This window comes from Ricinus communis, chromosome 8, assembly GCF_019578655.1.
Source record: "Ricinus communis isolate WT05 ecotype wild-type chromosome 8, ASM1957865v1, whole genome shotgun sequence".
NCBI classification, from domain to species: domain Eukaryota; kingdom Viridiplantae; phylum Streptophyta; class Magnoliopsida; order Malpighiales; family Euphorbiaceae; genus Ricinus; species Ricinus communis.
The window spans coordinates 12,233,254-12,256,029 of record NC_063263.1 but is presented as its reverse complement, the minus strand read 5'-3'; the positions used below and the strand labels follow the sequence as shown (position 1 = coordinate 12,256,029).

Below are 22,776 nucleotides of genomic sequence, written 5' to 3'. Positions count from 1 at the left end.
ACACAATTTTCCAAATCTCCAATTCTAGGAGAAACCCACTACCCAAATTAATCATGATGCTTCACATGTTTGAGACATCGATTTAATTTTGCTAAATAGACACTGCTTTTGCAGGATGATTTAGTGGATGCTAAGTTGTCGACGATACACTACATGGTCTCAAATATGCAACATATTGAGCAAGAATGGGCGATTAGTGTCACTGTCACTTTAGAATCTTATTTCTTTTCAAGAATCAGTCAATCTAAAAATTCAAGAATGTAGATAATGGTCTCCAAGAATGATTTTAATATCAACAACTGGGATATGAAGGGGGGAACATGGACAAAGAATGAGCTGATGCATGGAAAGAAAATGGACGTTTTCTTTATATGTATATATTTAGGGATTAACAATAATACAAGAGGAACAGGAACATGCACATATGGAGTTGAGATAGCAGCAAGGATTTGCAAAGCTTTTCTCTTAGTTACTGTCTCCTCAAGCCCTCTCACTTGTCCTTGTTGCCCTAAAATATTCCTTATGTTTGCCCTAATATCCACACTACAAAGATCTTTTCTCAACCATAGAATATAAAATCGATGCCCCTTTTGTGTCTGTTGATCCTTGAAATCTTAATAATAATATTAATCTCTTGAGGTAATGTCTTTAGTTGCTTACTATTTTATTGCATCCCAACCAACTCATATTTCTAACAAAATGGGTATCATTTTCCCTTTGTCTTAGATCTTGTATGGAAGCACATATTCATATTGATTAAAATATTATACAGAGGATTTTTATCAAGAATATTGAAACCATTTTATCTTTAGTTCTTCTTTGTTCCTCCAATGTATTCTGCTCTAAAGCTTAACTCGATGCCAATTAAAAATCTACAAAGTGGGCTGCCCTCTTTTTTACTAAGAGAGAGGAAAACCGGGTTGGGTACAATCATTAGTAGTCTAGTCTAGTGCACTTTTTGAAGTGAAATAAAATGTCTCAAATTCCTGATGGAGAATAGAGAGCAATCTTTCCGTTCTTTTCGTCAGAAACTTGCTATTTGAGATGATTCTGACTCCGACTGAAGGGTATACGACCCCGTTCAACAGGAGCTGGGTGGTAGAAAAACTGTAGTAAATGGAGAATGTCACCTAAGGTCAACAGATCAGTAACATGAATCCTTGATCTATACGTTCTATTCATATTGGCAATGATCGTTGAAGCTGTAGAACTGCTGTTTGCAGACTAATATAGGGTTTTGGTGTCAACAAAAGTGGCTGCACGGTATTAACTTCTTGTTTAGCTAGCATCCAATAAGTTGGAAATGATAATAAACTAATGTTTAATCTCTCTCCTCGTCACTATCCTTCATGTACTCTTTTCAGAGAACTCCTTCAGTTCCATTACGCCACAACACAACAACTATGTCAAAAAGTAAATTCTTGAGGTAGAGAACTCCAGTTGAACTGACCACCAAGGAACATTATCCGCAGCATCCTCGACAGTTAAAATGTAGCCTTCTATCACCTTTTCTTTTGGAGGACAGGTTCAGGTTGATGTTGCATTAGTGCAACTAGGATCCGGATAACAGCTATGTTACAGCTAAGTCTGGGGGCCCCATGGAAATAAAGGGATGCAATATTTGCCCCATTATTCCAACAGACTGAATTAATTTATCCTGCGCTGCCAGTTAGATTCGTATGTGGTTAACCATATGGTTACCCAGTGGGGTGAAGTTTAAGTGCAGAATAAAGATATGCAACTCTCAACTCAAGACTTTAAAACATTAGTAAGACCTTTCCGTTCCAACAAGCAGTACAGAAGCTGAAAGTCATTAATTAAGAAGAAAAATAATTACAGGACGATATAAGCAAAATGTCAAAGTAGAGATTTGAACTATTATAGATCTGGTGCCAAATTCTATTACTATCTTTTGATGGAAGAAAACAGCCCAGCTCATTAGAGGTGTCAAAACCGTCATCTCCTTTTCCTGTATGATGTCTCAAAATCTTGGAGCTGCACCAGAAGCATACAAGTGAGTCAGAAAAATCCTTAGGAGCCGATCTCAGAACAAAGTGATAATCATAAAAGTAAACAAATGACTGGAGAAAAGGTGCAAATGATCCTCGTAATTTTGCATATATAACAGTGGCTTTGTCCTATATCAGCCAGATTTATCTTTGTAAAGATCAGGCCAGTTGAATCTGCCCATTCTTATCACACCAAGACTATAGATCGTGCTTTTCAAATGAAGCTTACCTCCACCCATTGTTGCTTCAGGCAACCGCTCAATTGAGTATTTGTGTTGTGTAATGTACATGATTGGCACACCAGGGACCTGGAAGAAACAAGGAATTTTGTCACAGCGCAATTACATTCGAATATATTGAAACTATCTTATTTCTTTAAGGTACCTTGCGTATCCTCCGCTTCAAATCTCGGTCACATGTAGCAACTATATAACATTTATGCTGTTGCACACAAAAATTGTTCAAGTCAAGCCAAGCCTATATTAATTAATCACAGAGTAATAATCTGATAATTATGAACGATGATACTATGGCAACTAATAAAAGGAGAAAAATCTCCACACAATACCTAAATAAAATATTAATACAATGCAAGAAATAAATTTTGCAAAAAGCAACAAAGCCATGGCAATGGTAGATAATACTACTTGTCTTATTAAAGTCGTAAATCATAAACAATAACACTTAAATAGAAACTTCAATTAACTATAAAATGACATGTGCAAGATTTTAGCAAAACAACCATACCTGAGTAACTCTGTCAACAATGCAGTCATCAGCATAAGTCCCTTTATGAATACAGGGAAGTCTCTCAAAGCGTGGATCCTTAGCAATCCTGTTAAAACAAAAAGCAATAATTTCATGTCAGAGATAAAAAAAAATTTACAATCAAAATTCTAACAAAATGGAGTAATGATGTCAATTGCACATGAACCAGTTGTTGGTCCATAAAATGCATAGGACAGGCGATGGAGATATAGGATAGCTAAAACTTGCCATAATAAGTATAGCAGATATCACAAGTACATAAGGAGTCTTCTATATTTTTGTTTTCAAAAATCAATCATACTAATTATAAGCAGATATTATCCACCCCCGCAGACACCTTCCAAACACATAAATCAAATAACTTCAAACCATGACGCAAAGAAAACAAAATGATAATATCAGCAAGTTTTTGCAGTACTTAAGTTACGGAGAAAAGTACCTGAGAGCTACACGGTATTTCTGACCTAACTTCTCAAGTTCTGCCATCACACAATCTGTGATACAAGGTGTACCTTTAAATTGCAAAGGAGGAACACATCAATAAAATTAGAGCAGAAATAGCTAAGATTTACCTCATTATTTGATTATTTACTAAGACAATCAATGTATAATTCTTTCCAAAGCCGATAATAAATTAGCAACAGGAGTACAAAAATGACCACTATGGCAATTTAAGGCATCAAACATCAACAGAGATAGAGACCAACCAGCACAGCCAAAGTACAAGATAAAAATATGACCCCAGACGAAACTCACATTTTGCATACAAACAATCCATCATCGCCTTCTCCAAATCCAACTGCAATCCAATAGGGAGGAAAGAGGGAATTGTAAGTGCTAAATAAAAGAGTAAAATTCTGAGTAATACCACTAAACAATAAATGCAAAAAACTATTATGATCATCTAAATTTTGAAAGTAACATAAATTAACATCAAATTACTATAATTTTCAATTGCATTTTGACCTTCAAAGATTTCTCTCCTATTGTTAAATATTTAAGCTTTTACACCTATTTACCAAAGCAATCACAATAAATTGAGAACACAAAAAAAAGCGCTCACTTTATTTTGGATGGAGAAATTGATAAAGTTGGTATCAACCAACACCCTGTAGGGTGGCCCCAACGCGGTGTTGTATTTGAAGTAAAGCGCAGAAGAAACTTGTGGCCTAATTTGCAGTAAAACATCAAAATTAAAGAAAAATGATAAACCTTTAGATGAAAAATAGATTAGCCACAACAACGACCAAAAATATAAAAAGAGGCTTACACATTTCTGGGGAGCTTGTCCTTGGAGAGGTCCTTTTTCTTAGGATTCAAAACCTCTTCTTTGTAACTTAACATAGAATTAAACAACACAGTGAACATAAATAAACAGAAAAACAAATAAAGCTGATATATAACACGTGTAGAGCATAAAACAAATTATTATAATAATATTAATAATTTAAAAAGAAGAACTCACTGTTTAATTGCTTTTGAGGTGATTATCTTCTTCATTGCTGCAAATTTAGGTCCTTTTTTTGCTCTTCCCATTGTGTACACTTGAAATTATAATAAAACCTAAAAACCATTCAACCAAATAGTATTATATCATCTTATATCCGCAGAAATTATGAATCTATATCATGCCATAAGTCTCCAATCTCAAGTTAACTATCATGTTTTACAAAATCTGGAGTCAAAATTTAACTGAATTTACCAGAAGAGCTGTAGTAACGAAACCGATGGAGAAGATGAAGGAGGTTAGAGGCGGTGCGGTAGCTTCGGCGATGCAAAAGAAAATGACTTTTTTTTCTTTTCTCCGGAATAAAACCCTAGCAAAAACCTCTCTCTGGCGTCTTCACGACAGCTGGGGTCTTACCTGCGATAACCGGCAAGTAATGGTATTGGAACTAAAGTCTAAATTTCAAAAAGAAGAAAATATTATTTTAAAAAATAGGCAGAAGGAGTATTTAGACACCTAAACTTTAATCATTTAGTCAATTTTAATAGACTAACTTTCATTTTAAACTTATAAACACTTAACTTCTGTTTTTATAACTAGGGATGGAATTAGGTACGGTACCCACATATTTAATAATGTCCGAATGCGAACTTATTTAAACAATACATACCTGAACCCGTCCCACCCATTTAATAATGTCTGAACAAAATAAAGATTCTGTACGTACTTTTAAAACATAAGCAATTAATGCCTCTAATCCAATTTATAAATTAAGTCTGGCTGATCCTATAGTACTTTTAATATCCAACTTCAAAGAATTCTATTTTATGAATTCTTTACCTAATGCCTCTGCTTCTCAAAAGAATTTAATCAAATCATTATTTTTTTTAATCACTAGTGTCAATCAGACAATGTTCATAATCAAATCATTCATCTACTAGACAACCACAACTACGAATCATTAACATGCTTAATTTAAAAATCATTTTTAATTTTTTTGTTCATAATCAAATCATTCATCTACTAGACAACCACAACTGCGAATCATTAACATGCTTAATTTAAAAATCATCTTTAATTTTTTCTTAATCACTAGTGTCAATCAGAAAATGTCCATAATCAAATCATTCATTAGCATGCGAATCATTATCAAGAGTAAATCTTAATTTTTACTCTGCACAAACAGTTCAATAATGCAACGGGAACAGCAATAAAAATGGCAGCACTAAAACAGTATTTCATCGTTAAAAATAGCAGCAACAATACCTGACGGGAACAGCACCAACGATGGGCGACGGGAAGAGCAGCAACGATGGGCGACAGGAAGCGACGGGAACAGCGGCAACGATGGGCGACGGGAAGAAGCAACGATGGGCGACAGGAAGCGACGGGAACAGCGGCAACGATAGGCGACGGGAAGCAACGGGAACAGCAGATGGGCGACGAGAATGGCAGCAATGATGGGCGATTGGGAACGGCAGCAATGAAAAAACCCTAACTTTGTTCTCTTTTGACAATTTTTTGTGAAGTTTTGTTTTATCCTTTTCCAAAAAAAAAATTAAACTGTAAATATAATTTAATATATTTTTTTTATATTTTAATTAACTCTCCCTGTCGACTTCAACACGGCCGTATTGATGCCTGTATTCCCAACACGGGCTGGTGTTTATGCCCGTGTTACTCTCTGTGGCCGTGCTCCCTAAAAGTTTCTTTTTCTTTGATGTTTGATGCATTCAACACGGCCGTGTTGATGCCTGTGCTCCCAACACGGGCTGATGTTTATGCCCGTGTTACTCTCTGTGGCCGTGCTCCCTAAAAGCTTCTTTCTTTGATGACGATGCATCCAACACGGCCAGTGTTGAAACCAACACGGCCATGTTCAGTTTCCTCATGCCCATACTTAGCTCATTTCGGCAGTTTTGACGTCCAATTAAGCTCAAATTCTTCCCTTTATCATCCTTTGACTTCTTTTGAACCTAATGCACACAAACAAACGCATAGGGTGAGTGTTGGGATCAATTCACATCCAAATATCCATAAAATCAATCTTAAAAACCTCTTTTAGATGTGTGTATTTTACGCACATCAAATAACCCCACACTTAGCTCATTGCTTGTCCTCAAGCAATCAATAATAAAATAAGAAAAAATAGTATGTATACTATATTACTAGTATCAATATATTATGTGACATATTAATATATATATAACTTATATTTTTTATAGAGTATAAAGTATATTATAATATTATAGTTATTTTTAATATATATTATTGTTTGTATTTCGATAACAATTGCTTTAATTATATAAATGATAAATATAAAATAATTTTTTATAGAGTATATGTATTATTTATATAATATAAATAATTATTTATAAATATATGTAAAAAATTCGATTCTACGATTTGGTTCGGATCAGTACAAGACGGGTCGGTTCTGATACAATTACAGTACGATTTTTACTAAAAAACCAGTACCATACCATAATAGTAAAAAAAATATCAGATCGGTACAATTCGGTTATAAAAACTTTTGATTTTTTTTTATTCTGATACTTTTCGGTACGGTTATTCGGTTCGGACGAGAATCACCGAGATCCATATTCAGCCCTAGTCCTTGTTACCCGAACCTGTTCCAAATCCTAATAAGAAGACCCACATACTACCTGAACTCGATTAAAACCCGATTAAATTAAATGATTATTAAATAAATTTTATAGTTATTTAAATGGATAGCGGATACCCTACCCGTTAAAAATCCGTTTATATGAACATATAAAGGAAATTAAATGGATACCCGTTTACCGAACCTATTTACAATAATTCAAATTAATAGAAAAAATTATAAAACATAAACTAAAAAAGAAGTATTCAACATTAAATGTTTGAAATATTAATAAGACCCAAGCATAAATTCAATAAAATTTAAAATAATGTTGTAAATAAAGAGTGCTAATCTACCCCCATCTGCCCGTTATTTTTGGTTGTCTTGACAGGGGACATCTTGATCCTAACATCGGAGTGAAATTTCATATCTTGATCTAACTAACAAAAGGTATTCATGATAGGGAGGATGAAAACAAAACCATCCCTCCGGAGTCATATTAGCCAAAATGACAAAAATTGATTTAAAGTTCTGAATTTAAAAAGAATTATCTCCTTTGCCTTGGGAGTCATCAATCCTATGCTTGCTTATTATCACTATAGTTTTCCCAGCTTCAACATTGAACAGCACAATAAATCTCTTCTCCTCTGGAATTATTATGCTTTTGCAAGCTCAGCAGCAGGGGCAGCAGGAGCAACACCACCGGTAGTTGGCCTGGAAATAAAACATCAAAAGGCCATTTAACATGAAATCCAAAATAGAGCAGCAAATTTTCACAACAATCTTAGGAATACTTACAGCCCCACAAAAACTTTGAATGCATCATAGATACCCCACTGTGCTCCAGTAAGAGTTCCAATCATGACAATACGGAGGGGAAGCCCACGGGTAAACAGGCCCCACAGACCTAGCTTCTTCACAGCCTGCACAACCAAAAAGAAAAAAATGAACCATATAATCACAACATTGTAAGCAAGGAGTAACTAAAATACAGATGCGCAATTCTAGAATGAAAAGGTACTTACATCACCGACAGTTGCGCCTTTGGCATTGTTGAGGAAAGAGACAAGATTATCAGCAGGATGGGATACAATAGCACAGAAAACACCAGCAACATAACCACCAGCAAAACTAACACCGAGCTGTAGACTTTTGCTGCATTGGTCCTTTGGTGTAGGGATGGCATGCTTGTAGATCATCTCAACAATAGTCTCAAAAGATGCAAACTTCATCATTGTATCTATGAGAAAAATATTTTGTATGAGTTGCCAGTAACCACAACCACTAATGTGGTAAGCAGAAACAAACCAGGCACAATCAGCAACTTGCAGATGCAGACTCACATCAAAATGAACACAAAGTACAGGCTAAAACTCCCTTATCCTAGCACTAGCACTCTAAGCCTCAAGCTCAGTGCTTCACAAAAAAATGGAACCTTTGAATGGAAACATACAAGGGAACAAGAAACAGAAAGCAATACTGAGAGATCTCATTAGTGAGATATGAAGAACAATCAAAATGTTATTATTAATATAGAAGCTTGCTTACTTGCATGTAAAATAGTAAATCCACTCACTATAACACAAATAAGTTAATATATTGGTTCCTTTAAACTATTCCTAAGATTGCATCACAATAATTAGAATGTTGGCCACATCAAATTCACACTTCAATAATAAATTACCAAAAAAAAAAAGGGAAAGAAAATCAATGGCACATATATTGAGCTAAAAAGGTCGGATGATTATAAACTTTTTCTTTGAAAAAATTATAGGAAAAATTAAAGCGAAGCTGATGGCAACTTACATGGAATCTGCCGTCCCCAGAGAGGAACAATACCTTTGTACAACCTGGAATAATATGACAAGTTTATTAATAAAGCAACTAACAGTTCCACTGAAAAAGAAGCTTTGAAAATTCATAATCATTACCCAAGAGCGCCTTCAGATTTGACAAATTTGGGAAGTCCATCTGACAAGCCCCTAGCAAAACCAGGCTGAGTTTGAACTCGAACCTTTACTGCCTCAAAGGGGCAAAGAGCAACATCTGCAATAACCTCAGCAGATGCTGAACCAGCAAGGTAAATCAAGGTCTTGTACTTGGCTGCATGCTCAGGCCCAGCAATGTCGGAGTAGTACTTTTTGAAAAACTCATAGAATCCAAATTTGCAGGCACCCTGAGCACTGTAACCAAGGAGGGTAGGCACCCAGCCCCTGAAGAAGCCTCTCACTCCTTGCTCCTTGAGCAGGATTCCAAAACCAGATGAGATGCTTTTGTACTTTGCAGGATCAATCTAGCAAACCACACTATCTTCACTTTAGTTTATGACCTTATTATATAAGCATAGCATGCCAAATCAATTATCTAATACATATACATAATTAAATTAGCATAACTGCCGCTTCAAGAAGCAGCAAACTAGAAGTATCCAAATTTTCTTCAGGTTGTATAATGGATTTATTACTGCAATGCAAATTATAGATAAAAAGCAAATTCTGTTAGTTTCACCATTAATGATCACTAAGAAGGTCATAGAATCCTGTTATCATATTAACATACAAGCAGTTAAATGCATAATTTACCATATATACATAGCACCGACCACTGAGAAAAATCATTATTTCTGAGATCTCACACTCATAAATACAAGTAAATCAAAGTCGAGGCTGAAAACCCAGATCTAAAATATTAATTATTATTCCGATAAGTTATACTACCATGATAAAGGACCAAAAATTTGGAACATTACTAAGAATTTGTGGGATCTATTTTTTCTTTTTAATTCAGGGTAATAAGAAACACAACTGGCGTCATCATCATATATAGTAAATAAAAGACGTTGGTAACATCAAAATGAACAAACATTCAACATAAGAAATGATCAAATTAAGTAATAATTATATGACACAAAGGAATAAATTACTGTACACGTACAAAATCGATAATTGCACAAACAATAATCCGTATATAGATGAAATTTGGTGAAAGACTATATGCAGCAAATTAGTAGAGGAAAATGACATCATAAAAACTCTGTAGCAAAAAATTTTCATAAGAAAAAGGAGTAAACACTGACAGAATGAACAGACAATTCGAAGAGCTGATAAAAAAAAAAAAAAATTCCTTCCACTAGATCTCTTTAAGAATCTAAACAACATATATATACATAGACAAGCATGAAGGTGAATAATAAAAAATTACACAAAACAATACAGTGAAACAGAGATCTAGTACTAAAATACAGATCCAAAAGAAAGCAAACAATACAAGCAAAAGTACCAAATCAGAAAACAGATCTAAATAAAACCTAAGAAACGACGAGAAATAGACAAATAAAACACGACAGTAAAAGATATACCTGCATATTGCACTTGACAAGATCAAGAGGAGTAACAGTCATGTGAGTAAGACCACAGCTAAGAATACCACCAGCTGTACAAGCAGCGTAGAAAGCAGGAGAGTACATCTCGATCTTCCCTGGCTCACTTGGAGCAGGGATCACGAAATTTCCGCTGCTCTTCCTCATGAGAGATGGCGACGGCGACTGTTGGTTAGAGTGGAGGAGTTTTGAGAGAGTGAGGGTTTTAGAAGAGGAAGAAGAAGAGTAGAGGAAGCTAGGGATTAGGGATTGTTTTGAAGAATCGGAGAAAGCCATTGGAATTCAAAATTTGGGAAAGCTGGAGAAATGAGGGTTTTCTGAGGCTAAAGGAAGCGAGAGAGAGAGAGAGAGAGAGAGAGAGAGAGAGAGAAATGAGACAGACTAGTCTCTCGCTCGCTTGTGTTGCCAATAGCTGTGAAGAGCTGGCCAATTCTTAGTTTTATTGCCTCAGTAACCGGCCCTACTTGCTCCTGCTTGTACTCATGCCCCTGGCGTTCTTTATACGAGATGTGTCTCTTACCTTATGGCCATGCTCTTAGAACTCAATTACAGTTTTACCATTGGAGAAATTATGATTTTTGCCCTATTGTCTACCATGGTCTGATTCTAAGTTACCAAGTAAAAGATTGACCCTTCGGTGCGTAAGACGTCCAGTAAATTTTTGCCAAATGTATATACTTGGAGAATTTTAGTTATTCAGTTATTTTAATGTCCTAATCTTTTATATAATTTTATAAATATTTAATATATTTTTTCTTGTAATTTTTAGATGCTTTTTAATATCAAATTTTATTCAATATGTATATATAAATTGAATATTAAATATTTTAATATTATTAAAAATAGAGTTTAAATGTCTATCAAATTAAATCAAATTTTAAAATATTCAATAATTTATAAAAATATAATTTATTAGATTAAATTAAAATTTTAGATGTCTAAAATAGGTATTTTATCATAATTTTTATTACATAATGATACATACAATATTTGGTTTTGGTTGAAATTATATGTTGAATTTATCTTTTTTATAGAATCTAAATAAAATTTATTTATAATTGAATTTAATATATTTATATTTTACATAATAAATGTAAAATTAAGCATGGTAGGTATAAAACTGAAATCATTATTATCTTGTTGTTTTTCTTAAAAGAATTCAATAGTAATATTGGTGGAGATGTTTTCTTATTTAAAAGATTTATTATTAAAAAGTTGATGATTAAGATTAACATCTTAAATTCTAGATTTTCTGTCTTGAAATGTAATAATTATAATAATATACCGGCATCAAGAGGGCCAAAGTGAAGAACTAAGACACGAAAGTAAACGAGGAAGACACAAAGGTGAGGAGCATAATTTAGGTCAAGAAAGGGAGGGGCAAGATGAGTAATTTGGATGGAACAACAGTGGCATTTGTGGAAGACGGTTATGGGAACGACCTGGCAATTTCAATTTGGCATGGCTGATGGCATATTCCTGGAGACATATTGGAAACGCAAACACCAAATACTATATTAGTCAGCTAATTTCTTTACCTTTTCATGGTTGGTTTGTTGGCTATTCAAAATCTGACAAATTACCATTTTGAACTAACATTGCTCATCTTTCCTTCACGGCTGTGCAAGATGTATTCATGTTTTTTGGTCTTCTCCCCCTGAAGGCTGCTGTGCTCAAGAATAATTACTATGTAAATTTGTTTGGTTAATGTGAGCAAATTACCGGCTTATTTTAGTTTATTTTTCTATTATGGACCAACCAAACAATTGTCGAGAAATTGTTGCAAAAGAAAACAAATGATTTTACATTTAAGTTATATTATAGTGTATTATAATTGGAAAAATTATGAACAAATAAAGAATTTGAAGTCAACCTTTTGAAGAAATTATCAGTATTGCTGTTTCAAGAGTCAATGCTTCATCTTGGGGCCAACTATTTAACATTATTCATTATGATAAATATGATGTCTGCTTGGCCCCAAGAGAAAAAAGAAAGAATTTTAGACCAACCTCTGAATTGAACTTTCAACAAACACAACTCAAATTTTCATAATTGTTTCTCTCATCAACCTCTGACCAATTAATATAACCATTTTTGTTCATTTCTTTCTTGTTTTTTTCCTTCTTCTTTCACCGGCACAGCAGCACCGACGATTTTTTATTCAAACCTTGGTATTAATGCATTCTTTTGAAAACTAAGAGAAGGGAGAGTGCATCAAGCCCTAATTTATGTTTCATGTCAACAGCTGCTTCGTCTCCATAAATCCATGCACTGATGTTGAAGATTAAGAAGGGCACATGATCATATCTGACAAGAGAATCTCTACCTGCCTGTTGTGTCCTGTCTTTAGAGCTTCCAAAATTCTTAACTTCCATCCTTTGTTTTGCTTTGTTCTATTTTTAAAGCTTGGAGAAATTCTTGACTGAAAACCATCATTGCTGTTCAATGGGAAACAATGGATCACCCTTTTCTTCTTCTTCTTTGGCTGCAGATAATCATAACAGTATACAGCAATCTCAGTGGCTTCGGGCAACACTATCAGGTCAGTTCTTTCAATTAAATGAAGAAAGAAATAAAATGAGATCCATTCGTTCTTTCAATTAAATGAAGAAAGAAATAAAATGAAGGTGTCTAGAGTTATGATTCACGTAGTTTCAAGGCATCTTTCCATCCTCTGCATTATTTAGCTCAAATGATGCTTCTCCTAGTCATGCCGCAGAAGGATGCAAGTTATGATTCACCTTTTGTGTTTCTTTCCTTTATATGCAGACATGAACAAGAGAATGAGGGCCATTATGACCCTTTTGGCAGAGGATGAAAATTCATCAGCAAAAACTAAGAATTATGATAACCGGAGGCTGGAACTCTTTCAAATGCTTGAACATTTCAATAATTCTTATTGTTCTTTAGCTGAAAAATACGATCGGTTGAGGTCCAAGTTATGTCATGTAACTGATTCAGGGCTCATCCCTTCATCTTCTAACGCTAATAACAAGACAAGATTGGTAGGAGGTCTTGATGATCCTAAACCGGAGCTTTCTGTTTCCTGTCTGGATTCCATTCTTAGCGATGCTGATGTTGATTGTGATAATGAAAAAGCTATAGATTTATGCGACAAGAAAGGTATCAATAAGATCAATTATAATAACTTAGTACGAGATCAGTCTATAGATGCGGATGTCCTCAAAGCTAGTTCTGAGCAGGGCAATAGTTCTGAGCACGGAGGTACATGGTTTGAACTCAAGTTTCAAGTTACAAACCTGATGGAGGAGAATCTGAGGCAGCAGGCCGAGTTGGCTAGGAGAAATATTGAAAAGAAACTAATCATTAACAGGCTGCAGTTGCAGCTAGAACATCTGAAGGGTGAGAATAAAGACCTCCAAAGTTGTATCAGCTGCTTAAAAGCTGTCGACAAGGATAAGCAATTTCAGATGTCAAAACTAAGAAGGATGTTTTCAGGTAGTTCATAGGTTGAGGATGTTCATGAAAAAATTTCAGTTGCCGTTTCTGCTCCAGCATATATTGTAGTTCATATCAGATACAACTCTAATTTCCAACATGAAAAATATAAGAGCATCCTCTGGAAAAAAATATATGGGAATTAATTTTCCCACATGGTTGTCATCCTCTTTGCAGTCATAAAGTGACTATGTTTCAGATTTCAACTTGATTCATCAATGAATTTCTTGAGTTCTACAACTAAACTCTTAGATTTCAGAAGTTTTCCAGCACCATGTCTTTCCGTAATTGCTGCAAGAAAAGCTTGCTGATCCAACTGAAAATAACCTTCACAATACAAGTAAAATTGCTACAAATTTTTTCTTCCATCTATATAAATATCACCAATAATCTCCACATGAACAGAAGCCATCCTTGAAGTGATGAAATCGCTTTGAGTCTCTTACCACGACTTCTCGATCAACAATCTTTGTAATAAGCTTAATCATAGTATGACAGTCACCACAAACCCTAAGATTTTTGATGATATGAATTGTTGAACCAGGAAATGAATTCATGACTCCAAAGGCAACAGCCAGCTTCTCACTGTGAACTCGTAGGGTCATTTCCTTTTCTTCCTCATCAACATCATGAAGAACTGATGCCATATTAGGTACATAGCCAGCCTGTTGTAGCTTTACAATGAGTTCATCCAAAAAACTATAAATCTTCTCATAGTGAGGATGCTCTTTATCTCCAACCAAGAATACATGCACCCTGCCCTTAAGTTCAGCCAAACTGAATCCAGGTGGTTTAATAAGTCCACGATCTTTCACAAGTACTCTCATCCTTTCAACTTCTTTCCATCTTCCAGCATCAGCATATATGTTTGAAAGCAAGATGTAATACCCACAATTGCTTGGATCAAGCTCAAACAGTTCCCTTGCAGAAATCTCTGCAAGTTCCACATTTTTGTGAATTCGACAAGCTGCAAGAAGAGAACCCCAGAGTACAAAATCAGGCTTCACCTTCATCTTCTTTATCAAACCATAAGCTTCATTCAGATAACCAGCACGCCCAAAAAGATCAACCATGCAACCATAATGCTCAACTCCAGGTTCTACTTTAAATTGATGGTTCATGGCATTGAACCAGTACCAACCTTCATCTAACAGACCAGCGTGACTACAAGCAGCTAGCACTGAAACAAAAGTTATGTAATTTGGTTTGACCCCACTCCTTATCATCTTGTAGAAAATATTCAAAGCTTCTCTTGCACAACCGTGCATTCCATAACCTGCAACCATTGCAGTCCATGACTTCACATTCTTCTCCTTCATGCCATCAAATGTTTTCCTTGCCATTTGTACCCGCCCACATTTGCAATACATATCTATTAAAGAGGTACCCACAATCACATTATCATCCAAACCCATCCTTATGACCTGTTGATCAAAGCATGGCAAAAGTAAGCATAATCCAACCTAACAAAACTATTTGAATGATGCATTCAAACATACAAGAAGCAGATGGCTTAACTAAAATTTGATGCAAAATGCAGAAGTCATTTATCATTCATCAGAGTAATTAGAATATGTTACTGTCATTGAGGCAATATTGTTAAACGACCTTATACTTTATGAACAAACTCTCCAATAGGAAAGCATCAAGTACCTGATCATGTATACACTTCCCTGTTTGCAAAGCCCCAGAATGCGCACAAGCTAACAATAAAGTAGATAATGTCACCGCATTATATTTTACATAACCATACTTTATCATCCCATGAAAAACTTCAAAAGCCTCACTGGATAACCCATTTTGTGCATAAACAGCAATCATAGAATTCCAAGAAATTGCATCCTTCTCAACTATCTCATCAAACACCTGCCGTGAAACACCCACCTCACCACACTTTGCATATGCATCTAACAAAGTATTCTCAATTCCCACATCTTCATCCAATCCCTTCTTCACCACGAACCCATGAACTCCCTTAGTCATTCCCTTCCCGGAAATACGAGAACATGCGGATAAAACCGAAACCATAGCAACTGAATCCATAAGAACCTCATCTTTCTCCTCGTTTCTCTCACTCTCTTCAATCAAGAACTGCTTAAATAGCAATAATGCTTCATGGGCATGGTCATTTTGAATATACCCAGTAATCATAGACGTCCAAATTACAATATTTCTATGAGTAATTTCATCAAACAGGATTCGAGCATCGCTTAATCGCCCACATTTTGAGTACATGTCAACCAACGCTGATGAGACAAAGAGGTCTGATTCGAACCCAAAAACCAGTGCTTGTTGATGAGTCTGTTTACCCCAGTGAAGATCGAGCAGAGATGAACATGCTTTGATTGCGCAAGGGAAAGTAGAGCGATTCGGTTTGAGATTGAGCTTCCGCATGGAATAGAAAGCTCGAAGAGACTCGATTGAGTCGCCGCTCCGAGCCAAGTCGGCAATGAGAGAGTTCCAAGAGAAGACATTGGTCTTCTCGAAGTATTTGTTGAACCAGGTTCTGAGGTTAAAGGCAACTGTTGCTGCTGCTGCTGCTGCTGCCGCTGTTGTTGCAGATGCGGAGTACTGGCGTTTATGGATTTTGAAACAGAGAGTAACAAGTGATGAATTCTTCATTCATTCTTTGTTGGAGCTTTTGGGTTTCTCTCCCTCTGTGTTTGGTTTTTATTTCAAAGGACAAGTCACTGGATATCAGTTTGTATGAGTTTTGGAGGGAATGCTTTTGCTTCTAATAGATGCGTTCGTGTGATTTTTCTTTTTATTTTTTTCTTTTTGTTTGAGAGATGATAGGTGTGTGTGATTAACACTTGAATAATGGGCACAATTCATTGAATGTTTAAGGACACTCATCTCTACATTTTATTTCTTCAATGTAATTTATATTGAATTTGAGAATATAATTTCTTTCCGCTTCACCGAATCTCTTAGGATAATACTATAAAAGCTCCTTTCTTTTAATTTTCTTTTTCACTTTTCAGTCTAAATTTCCGATAATTCAAAATTACAGATATTATAAATTTATGAATTTATCAACTTGATGCTACTGTCATGAGACGTGATACGATACATGTAAAGTTAAGAAGCATGAATCGGATCCGAGACATAGATACTACAAGGCAAGACACAAATGTCATATTGATATTAAAACAAATTTAATGGACACAAATGGACACTTGCCTGCATTTCAACTCGATGGCGTTTTTCAATTGCATATGACACAGCAGGGTATTTTAGTCTTTACAGAGAATGTGACACCTCTACTTTCCAGATTTATATTCGTTTCCTTTTTCCTCTGAGACATGAAAACCGAAGAAGGTAGCAGGGGGTAATTAAGTCTATAAACATTAACTAGAATCACCTGCTAGCTTCTTCAGCTTTCATATGCAGTATAATGGCAATTAATTTATTCTACAAGATCTGTTGCATAGATCCATCATCCAAGAAATATGGTCTCTTTTATTCATTAATTTGGTCTCAACAGCAAATCAAAGGTACGATGATGGTAAATGCTGTAACTAAGAATGAATCCATAGAATCACTTCTACCACAAATTGAATACATACAGATGTCTATGCTTAAACAGCAGAAAGCAGTCTAATTGCAAAAATTATGCAGCTTCCAGTGGTAAGATAATGATAACTGAGCTTTACTGAGCTAGAGGAACTCTTCCCTATAAACTCACCGGAGCTCGGAATCGGAGCTAATGCCTCTGCTTTTGGAGGATCTGTAAGCCACTCGTTGGTTGGTGATGGGAAGAATGAAGACATATTAGGTGCAGTTACGTATGGAGAAACACCAGGAGAAGCTGAGGTCACAGGCTTGCTATCAACGGCAAGCACATCAGAGAAGAAGATAGCAGTTGACAAAGCAAAAGCAGCAGAGAACTTGAAGAAAGTAGCCATGAATGAATGTTGTTGAGAGTGAAATCTGCCGACTGCCTTTTCAAGGTTAGATATAGTGACCGAAGGGAATGAGTGTGACCATTAGTTGATCATCACGGGTAGATAGTATCAAGATTTAATTCTTTTGGCTTTTGCATATAGGGCCTTGTTTATTTATTTATTTATAAGAACCCATTTGTTTCTCTTAATGCTTTTGTCTTGAGCTGTAGTGTGGCAATTTGTGAATTTCCGGAGGGAGATTATCATGGTTAGTAATAAAGAATGACTATAACCATAGTGCTCTAATAGGAGACTCACTGGACTTACGACTGTACAACATGAGTAGTCGTCTTTTTTTAATTTTTATAAAAATAAAAATTCATCTAGCGTAAATTATCTTTCAAGAGTAAATACTCTTACATTCTCTATAAAAAATAAATACAGAACACCTTATTTCCCCAAAACAAACACTCTTACCATATGGAAAACCTTACCTAGCTGTAATATATTTAAAAAGAAATGGGAGCAAACTATCACTCACATTAACGATGGTGGTTGAGCTATCAATTAGATTCTTTCCTTTGTGCCTGTGGGCACCAATTGGCCCTATGTAAAGGGGGGGGTAACGGAGGCCGTGGTTAATAATTTCACATGCTAAGTTTGGATAATTGGGGAAAAGGATCCATATCTGTCATGTTCCTTACCCTATCCCATTCCCATGTGTCTACGTTTGTGAAATAAAGGCTAATCTTGACATGAAGTTTCAATTAAAGAGGTTAAGACCCATTCCTTGTGTGTATTTAACCTTTTCTTCATTAGTTTCAAAAAGATGAATGATTGGTGATTATATGAATACTAGAAAGTCACATATCATCATGAATTTAGGAAAGACCAGACTATAATCTGTATTAATTTGGAAAAAGGTTTAAACAGTATTAATTAAATGCAGAAGGGACTCTCTTTCTTCCTTCCTTTTATCTCAAATCCCCGCTGTATCATTTCACCAATCATCATCATAGTTACAGCAGCTGGCAATCTCAATTCTCTAACAGAAATAAGATCTTTGGGGCCACAAAGACAGAATAACTATGTACCTAATCTCATAGTTATCCAAAGAATGTATTGAAGTTCCAAGAGATCCTGGAGCACAGGAGCAAAGCGCAGGGCACAAGCCGAAGTGTAATAAGTTTTTAAGGCCAGAACTGGCGAAAGAGCCGAAATGCGGCCGAACATATAATTTTTTTTCTTCATTGTCGCAATAAATATCATAAAAGAAAAACTGCACTATCAAAACAAAAATGATTAACATTTGCACAAGGGAATGTGAGTAACAGAGATAATTCAGACAGAAATCGAATAAAATTGTATTAATCAGCAAAAAAGAAAGTACAATTTAACATTTCTTCATCCTATAATAACTTATTGTCTTCCTAATACAGGAAAAATAAAAAAGAAGCATTTTCTTTCACTCTACAATAACACTTGTAATCCTACAAATCAACTCCCAAACCAATCATTTTTTTTTTCTTTGAAGGGGGTGGTAAATATATGTCAAAAACAATACAACAGGATTTGAAAGTACCATCATTTGCAAGAAATCATGAACTCAAGTCGAGGAATTATAACTTTGCAATTAGAGAAGTCTAAGATGTGCAGTATCATTCAAGCGTTTTATCTGCCAACCTGTTTTCCAAGAATGCTGTAATACTGTTACTGAAGAATCTTCTATGCAAATTTTATGCGACATTACTGGACTGCAGCCCAAGAGGCCTGTGAGGACGCACTTAATAGGAATTGAATGAGTGAAAACACCAATACAAGAAGAGATGGAGGAAGATGAGCTCCTGATGTTTAAGTTATGGAGTGGATTTTGGTGGTTGTCTTCCCTGGGAGAGATCTCATCCTCACCATCATGATTGCCGGTGGTACTCACAAATTGTAGCCTGCTTTTACCAGATTTCTTCCTTGAAAACACAGGTCGATGCCTATGATGCATATCCCAATGCTGTGGCAGTAAACCAGGTGGATCTCGATCATGAGAAAATACCTGGCTCTCATTTTGATGATGCAATGAGAAATCTGATCTCAATTTAGCAGGCAGTCTGAGGACTGTCCCATTTAGGAACTGAACCATCCTAAATTCCACCTGCCTAAGTGATTCTCCAGATGGTGCACAAAAATCAGGCTGAAAATTTTCAATCAAGCTTAGCACTTCAGGTGTATAAATTTCTGAACCCGGGCACCCTTCCCAATGCCCCAAACTCATCTCTACTAGTGCATCTGATGATTGTATTTGTCCCTCTGCGAAATTCATTGCCTGCATGATTGTAAACTTAGAAAATTTGTTCAATTTATAAAAGCAAACAAGGATGCAAAAAAGATCTACCTAGTAATATCCTAGCTCCTACCATCCAGCAGGAAAATATGAGCATTTAAATCAAAAACCATTGAAAGCATAAGCTACTAACCAAGATCTACCATGTATATCTATATATATATATAGGCAATTTCATCACATATACCAAGCCCTAGTCTCATCTTTTTGGAGTCTTCATAAATATTCTGATGGCCAACCACTTGGAATTGATATTTCTTATAGTTCAGTTACTGGGGGAAACACCTATCAATAAATTACAGGCTATCATTCTTCTCCCACAACAACAAAATCTTTAACTTCCTCTGGTATTGGCAGCATCGTCAACATCCAAGGAATCTCTCTCAGCAGTTCATTGGATGCTTCTGCCACACAGGATCCAATAATTAGATGATGTCCACTTTTCTAGTTCACCTGTCTTGTGGATACAATTATTTCCTTTCCAGGTCCTAAAACAGAGTGACATAATGATCATACAGTATTAAAGAATTTAAAGCAAAGCCTATCCGTTATGCTCTATTTCAGTCACTGGTATCTGTGAATAAAATAACTCTTTGGTAAACTTCACTGTGAGTTCAAAGAAAAATCATATCTACTCCTAACTTAACTATAGTCCATAAAATGTCCTTTACTTTGCCCTACTTAACCCAGCCCTTAATTCTCCAACATGCCAAAATGTTTCATCAAAGAACTACACAATATACTTTGTGAAGAAAAAAAATGTTTGGGCATACTCAGCTGTGAGTTCACAGATGCATCATTTCTACTCCTAATTTAACTTTAGCTTGGCCAACTTACTCCAGCCTTAAATTTTCAAGCGTGCAAAAATTATTTCATTGCGCAATCACGCAATCTACTGCAAACCTGTAGACAAATTAAGATAACTTTCCAAAAACGAAAACTAATGAGTCAGTAGTTTCTAATATACAATGACCTAACTAGAACACAAACATTTACATCGATCTTTCATCCCCCCATTATGCATTTCTTTTACATTTATGTCTTCCAACTTTCAGCTTTCATAAAGCATGCACAGACAAAGACATAACATGGTGCAAGTAAAGCTTAGTTAGTAGTTTCTAACATAAACAACCTAACTAAAATACAAACAATTTTACATTGTTTACTAGTCATCTCTCTCTCTCTTATGCACTTGCCCTGCATTTATGCCCTCTAAATTTCAACTTTTCATAAAGTATGCACAGACCCCACAAAATGGTGCAACAAAAGCTAACAAGTTAGTAGTTTCTAACATATAACAACCTAACTAAAATACAACATTTACAGTGATTGCTAGTCATCCCTCCATTATGCACTTTCCTTACATTTATATCTTCTAACTTTCAACTTCTCATTCAACATAGACAGAGAAGCACTAAATGGTTTTAATGAAAAATAGTATACATCATAACTGATGCTTCAGCACATGCTCATTGATTTTTTATTTTTTATTTTTTTAAGAAAAAGAGAAGTTGAGATTTTATCAAAAGTTTATACAACAAGCACTACCGCACTAGGCATTAAATTGAAACAAGCAATCCAATTTGTAGGGAGCAATTAGACTTGCCAATTTCTTGTTCCGGCTCTAAATTTAGCTCATCAAAATTCATAAGAATACAAATTTTATATTACATGCCTAATTCGCAAGATCAGCAAAGCAATTTAATTTTAACTGTATAGTCCACATACAAAGATTTTATGAAAATGCAAATCCAGAAGTTTACCTGACAAACAGAAACCGCCATTGATCTAGCACGATCCAAAGGCGAACAGTAAACAGCATTAAACCTAACTCCATGAGAGTTCAAAAACACAGCTAAAGCCCTAGCTTGGCGTTTCCCATTCGTAGTTAAAGCCGCCACGTGGCACCTTCCACCTATCAAATCAGGTCTCAGATTAAGTTCACACTCTCCATGACTAATTAAAAACACCTCCGTAACCGTAACCGCCCGATCTTCATCAGCAGCAATCCCGTCTCTAGACGAAGATGAAAAACTCCGCGAAAAAACCGGAGGAGGAGGAGGAGGCGGTGGGGCCAGAACATTGTAAGGGTCCCACACCTTAATTGAGGGGCCAAGACGGGGCGTGCCTAGCGAAGAAGGCTGCGGAGAAAGCGGAGATGCCGACGCGTGGCAAGGTAACATTTCTGGTTCTTGTTCCAGAACTTTTTTAATTAAATTGTTAGCATCATCAATGTCTCTTGAATTACCTTCTCCAATATCATCCTCCTCTTCTTCTTCTTCTTCTTCTTCTTCTTCATCGGGTACTTGTACGGACTGCGTGGAACCCATTTTAAGGTAATGAGTTTAATGTAAAGGTATTAAATGGAAAGATCAGATTCTTGATAATGGAATTGGAATTGAAATAGAAATAAGAAGAAACTGCATTGTAAAATTAGAAATGCGCAGAGAGGTAGTTAGGGTTTGTGGAGATCAAATAAATTATATTGAAGAGTGTGAAAAGGGAAAAACTGAGGGTTCTGCTGGAAATAGAAATGGAAATGGACAGAGAGCTAAAAGCGCCAGATCTAATTTTCTCTCTCTTTTGTTTTTCACTTTACATTGTCTATTACCAGAGAAGGTACTTCTGTAGTAGATCTACTTGTTTTGTTTATCTCCACTTTCCTTTTGTCCGTTTCAACAAAACGGCTCTTCTTTTTCTTTTTTTCTTTTTTTTCTTTTTTTTTAATTTTTTGTATCCTATTGGTGCATCGTGTTTTTTTTCTTTTACTGTATTATACTTATCGATTCGTAATTATCTTTTTATATTTAGACATTTCAAATTAGTATATAAACATTAAACTAAATTCTAAATAATGTTTAATAAGATAAAAATAAAAAATTAAATT

The 22,776-nt window shown here is 35.4% G+C and overlaps 6 protein-coding genes across 6 annotated transcripts; 1 reads left to right on the top strand and 5 right to left on the bottom strand.

Moving 5' to 3' along the window:
• Window positions 1–1,736: 1,736 nt before the first annotated feature.
• On the bottom strand, window positions 1,737–5,730 carry LOC8273125 (rRNA-processing protein FCF1 homolog). The gene is made up of 11 exons (XM_002512814.4): window positions 5,491–5,730; window positions 4,480–4,641; window positions 4,243–4,340; window positions 4,048–4,113; window positions 3,841–3,946; window positions 3,534–3,576; window positions 3,217–3,289; window positions 2,757–2,844; window positions 2,394–2,450; window positions 2,239–2,317; window positions 1,737–1,995 (listed from the first exon to the last, which is right to left on the bottom strand). Exons 3-11 carry the CDS (start codon window positions 4,311–4,313, stop codon window positions 1,982–1,984), a joined length of 597 nt encoding a protein of 198 aa, XP_002512860.2. The 5' UTR covers window positions 4,314–4,340; window positions 4,480–4,641; window positions 5,491–5,730; the 3' UTR covers window positions 1,737–1,981.
• A 1,351-nt stretch (window positions 5,731–7,081) lies between these two features.
• Window positions 7,082–10,652, bottom strand: LOC8273124 (mitochondrial phosphate carrier protein 3, mitochondrial). The gene is made up of 6 exons (XM_002512813.4): window positions 10,188–10,652; window positions 8,761–9,122; window positions 8,636–8,679; window positions 7,855–8,069; window positions 7,628–7,752; window positions 7,082–7,543 (listed from the first exon to the last, which is right to left on the bottom strand). Exons 1-6 carry the CDS (start codon window positions 10,482–10,484, stop codon window positions 7,486–7,488), a joined length of 1,101 nt encoding a protein of 366 aa, XP_002512859.2. The 5' UTR covers window positions 10,485–10,652; the 3' UTR covers window positions 7,082–7,485.
• A 1,433-nt stretch (window positions 10,653–12,085) lies between these two features.
• Window positions 12,086–13,907, top strand: LOC8273123 (protein NETWORKED 3A). Its single transcript, XM_002512812.4, has 2 exons — window positions 12,086–12,750; window positions 12,978–13,907. Exons 1-2 carry the CDS (start codon window positions 12,654–12,656, stop codon window positions 13,676–13,678), a joined length of 798 nt encoding a protein of 265 aa, XP_002512858.1. The 5' UTR covers window positions 12,086–12,653; the 3' UTR covers window positions 13,679–13,907.
• Window positions 13,687–16,954, bottom strand: LOC8273122 (pentatricopeptide repeat-containing protein At3g26782, mitochondrial). The gene is made up of 2 exons (XM_015715293.2): window positions 15,321–16,954; window positions 13,687–15,091 (listed from the first exon to the last, which is right to left on the bottom strand). The coding sequence occupies exons 1-2, from the start codon at window positions 16,287–16,289 to the stop codon at window positions 14,048–14,050; spliced, it is 2,013 nt and encodes a 670-aa protein (XP_015570779.2). The 5' UTR covers window positions 16,290–16,954; the 3' UTR covers window positions 13,687–14,047.
• Window positions 16,955–17,109: 155 nt separating this feature from the next.
• Window positions 17,110–17,802, bottom strand: LOC107260786. Its single transcript, XM_015715300.3, has one exon. The coding sequence runs from the start codon at window positions 17,573–17,575 to the stop codon at window positions 17,249–17,251; it is 327 nt and encodes a 108-aa protein (XP_015570786.1). The 5' UTR covers window positions 17,576–17,802; the 3' UTR covers window positions 17,110–17,248.
• A 1,092-nt stretch (window positions 17,803–18,894) lies between these two features.
• LOC8273121 lies at window positions 18,895–22,675 on the bottom strand. Its single transcript, XM_002512810.4, has 2 exons — window positions 21,653–22,675; window positions 18,895–19,871 (listed from the first exon to the last, which is right to left on the bottom strand). The coding sequence occupies exons 1-2, from the start codon at window positions 22,217–22,219 to the stop codon at window positions 19,188–19,190; spliced, it is 1,251 nt and encodes a 416-aa protein (XP_002512856.1). The 5' UTR covers window positions 22,220–22,675; the 3' UTR covers window positions 18,895–19,187.
• Window positions 22,676–22,776: the final 101 nt, after the last annotated feature.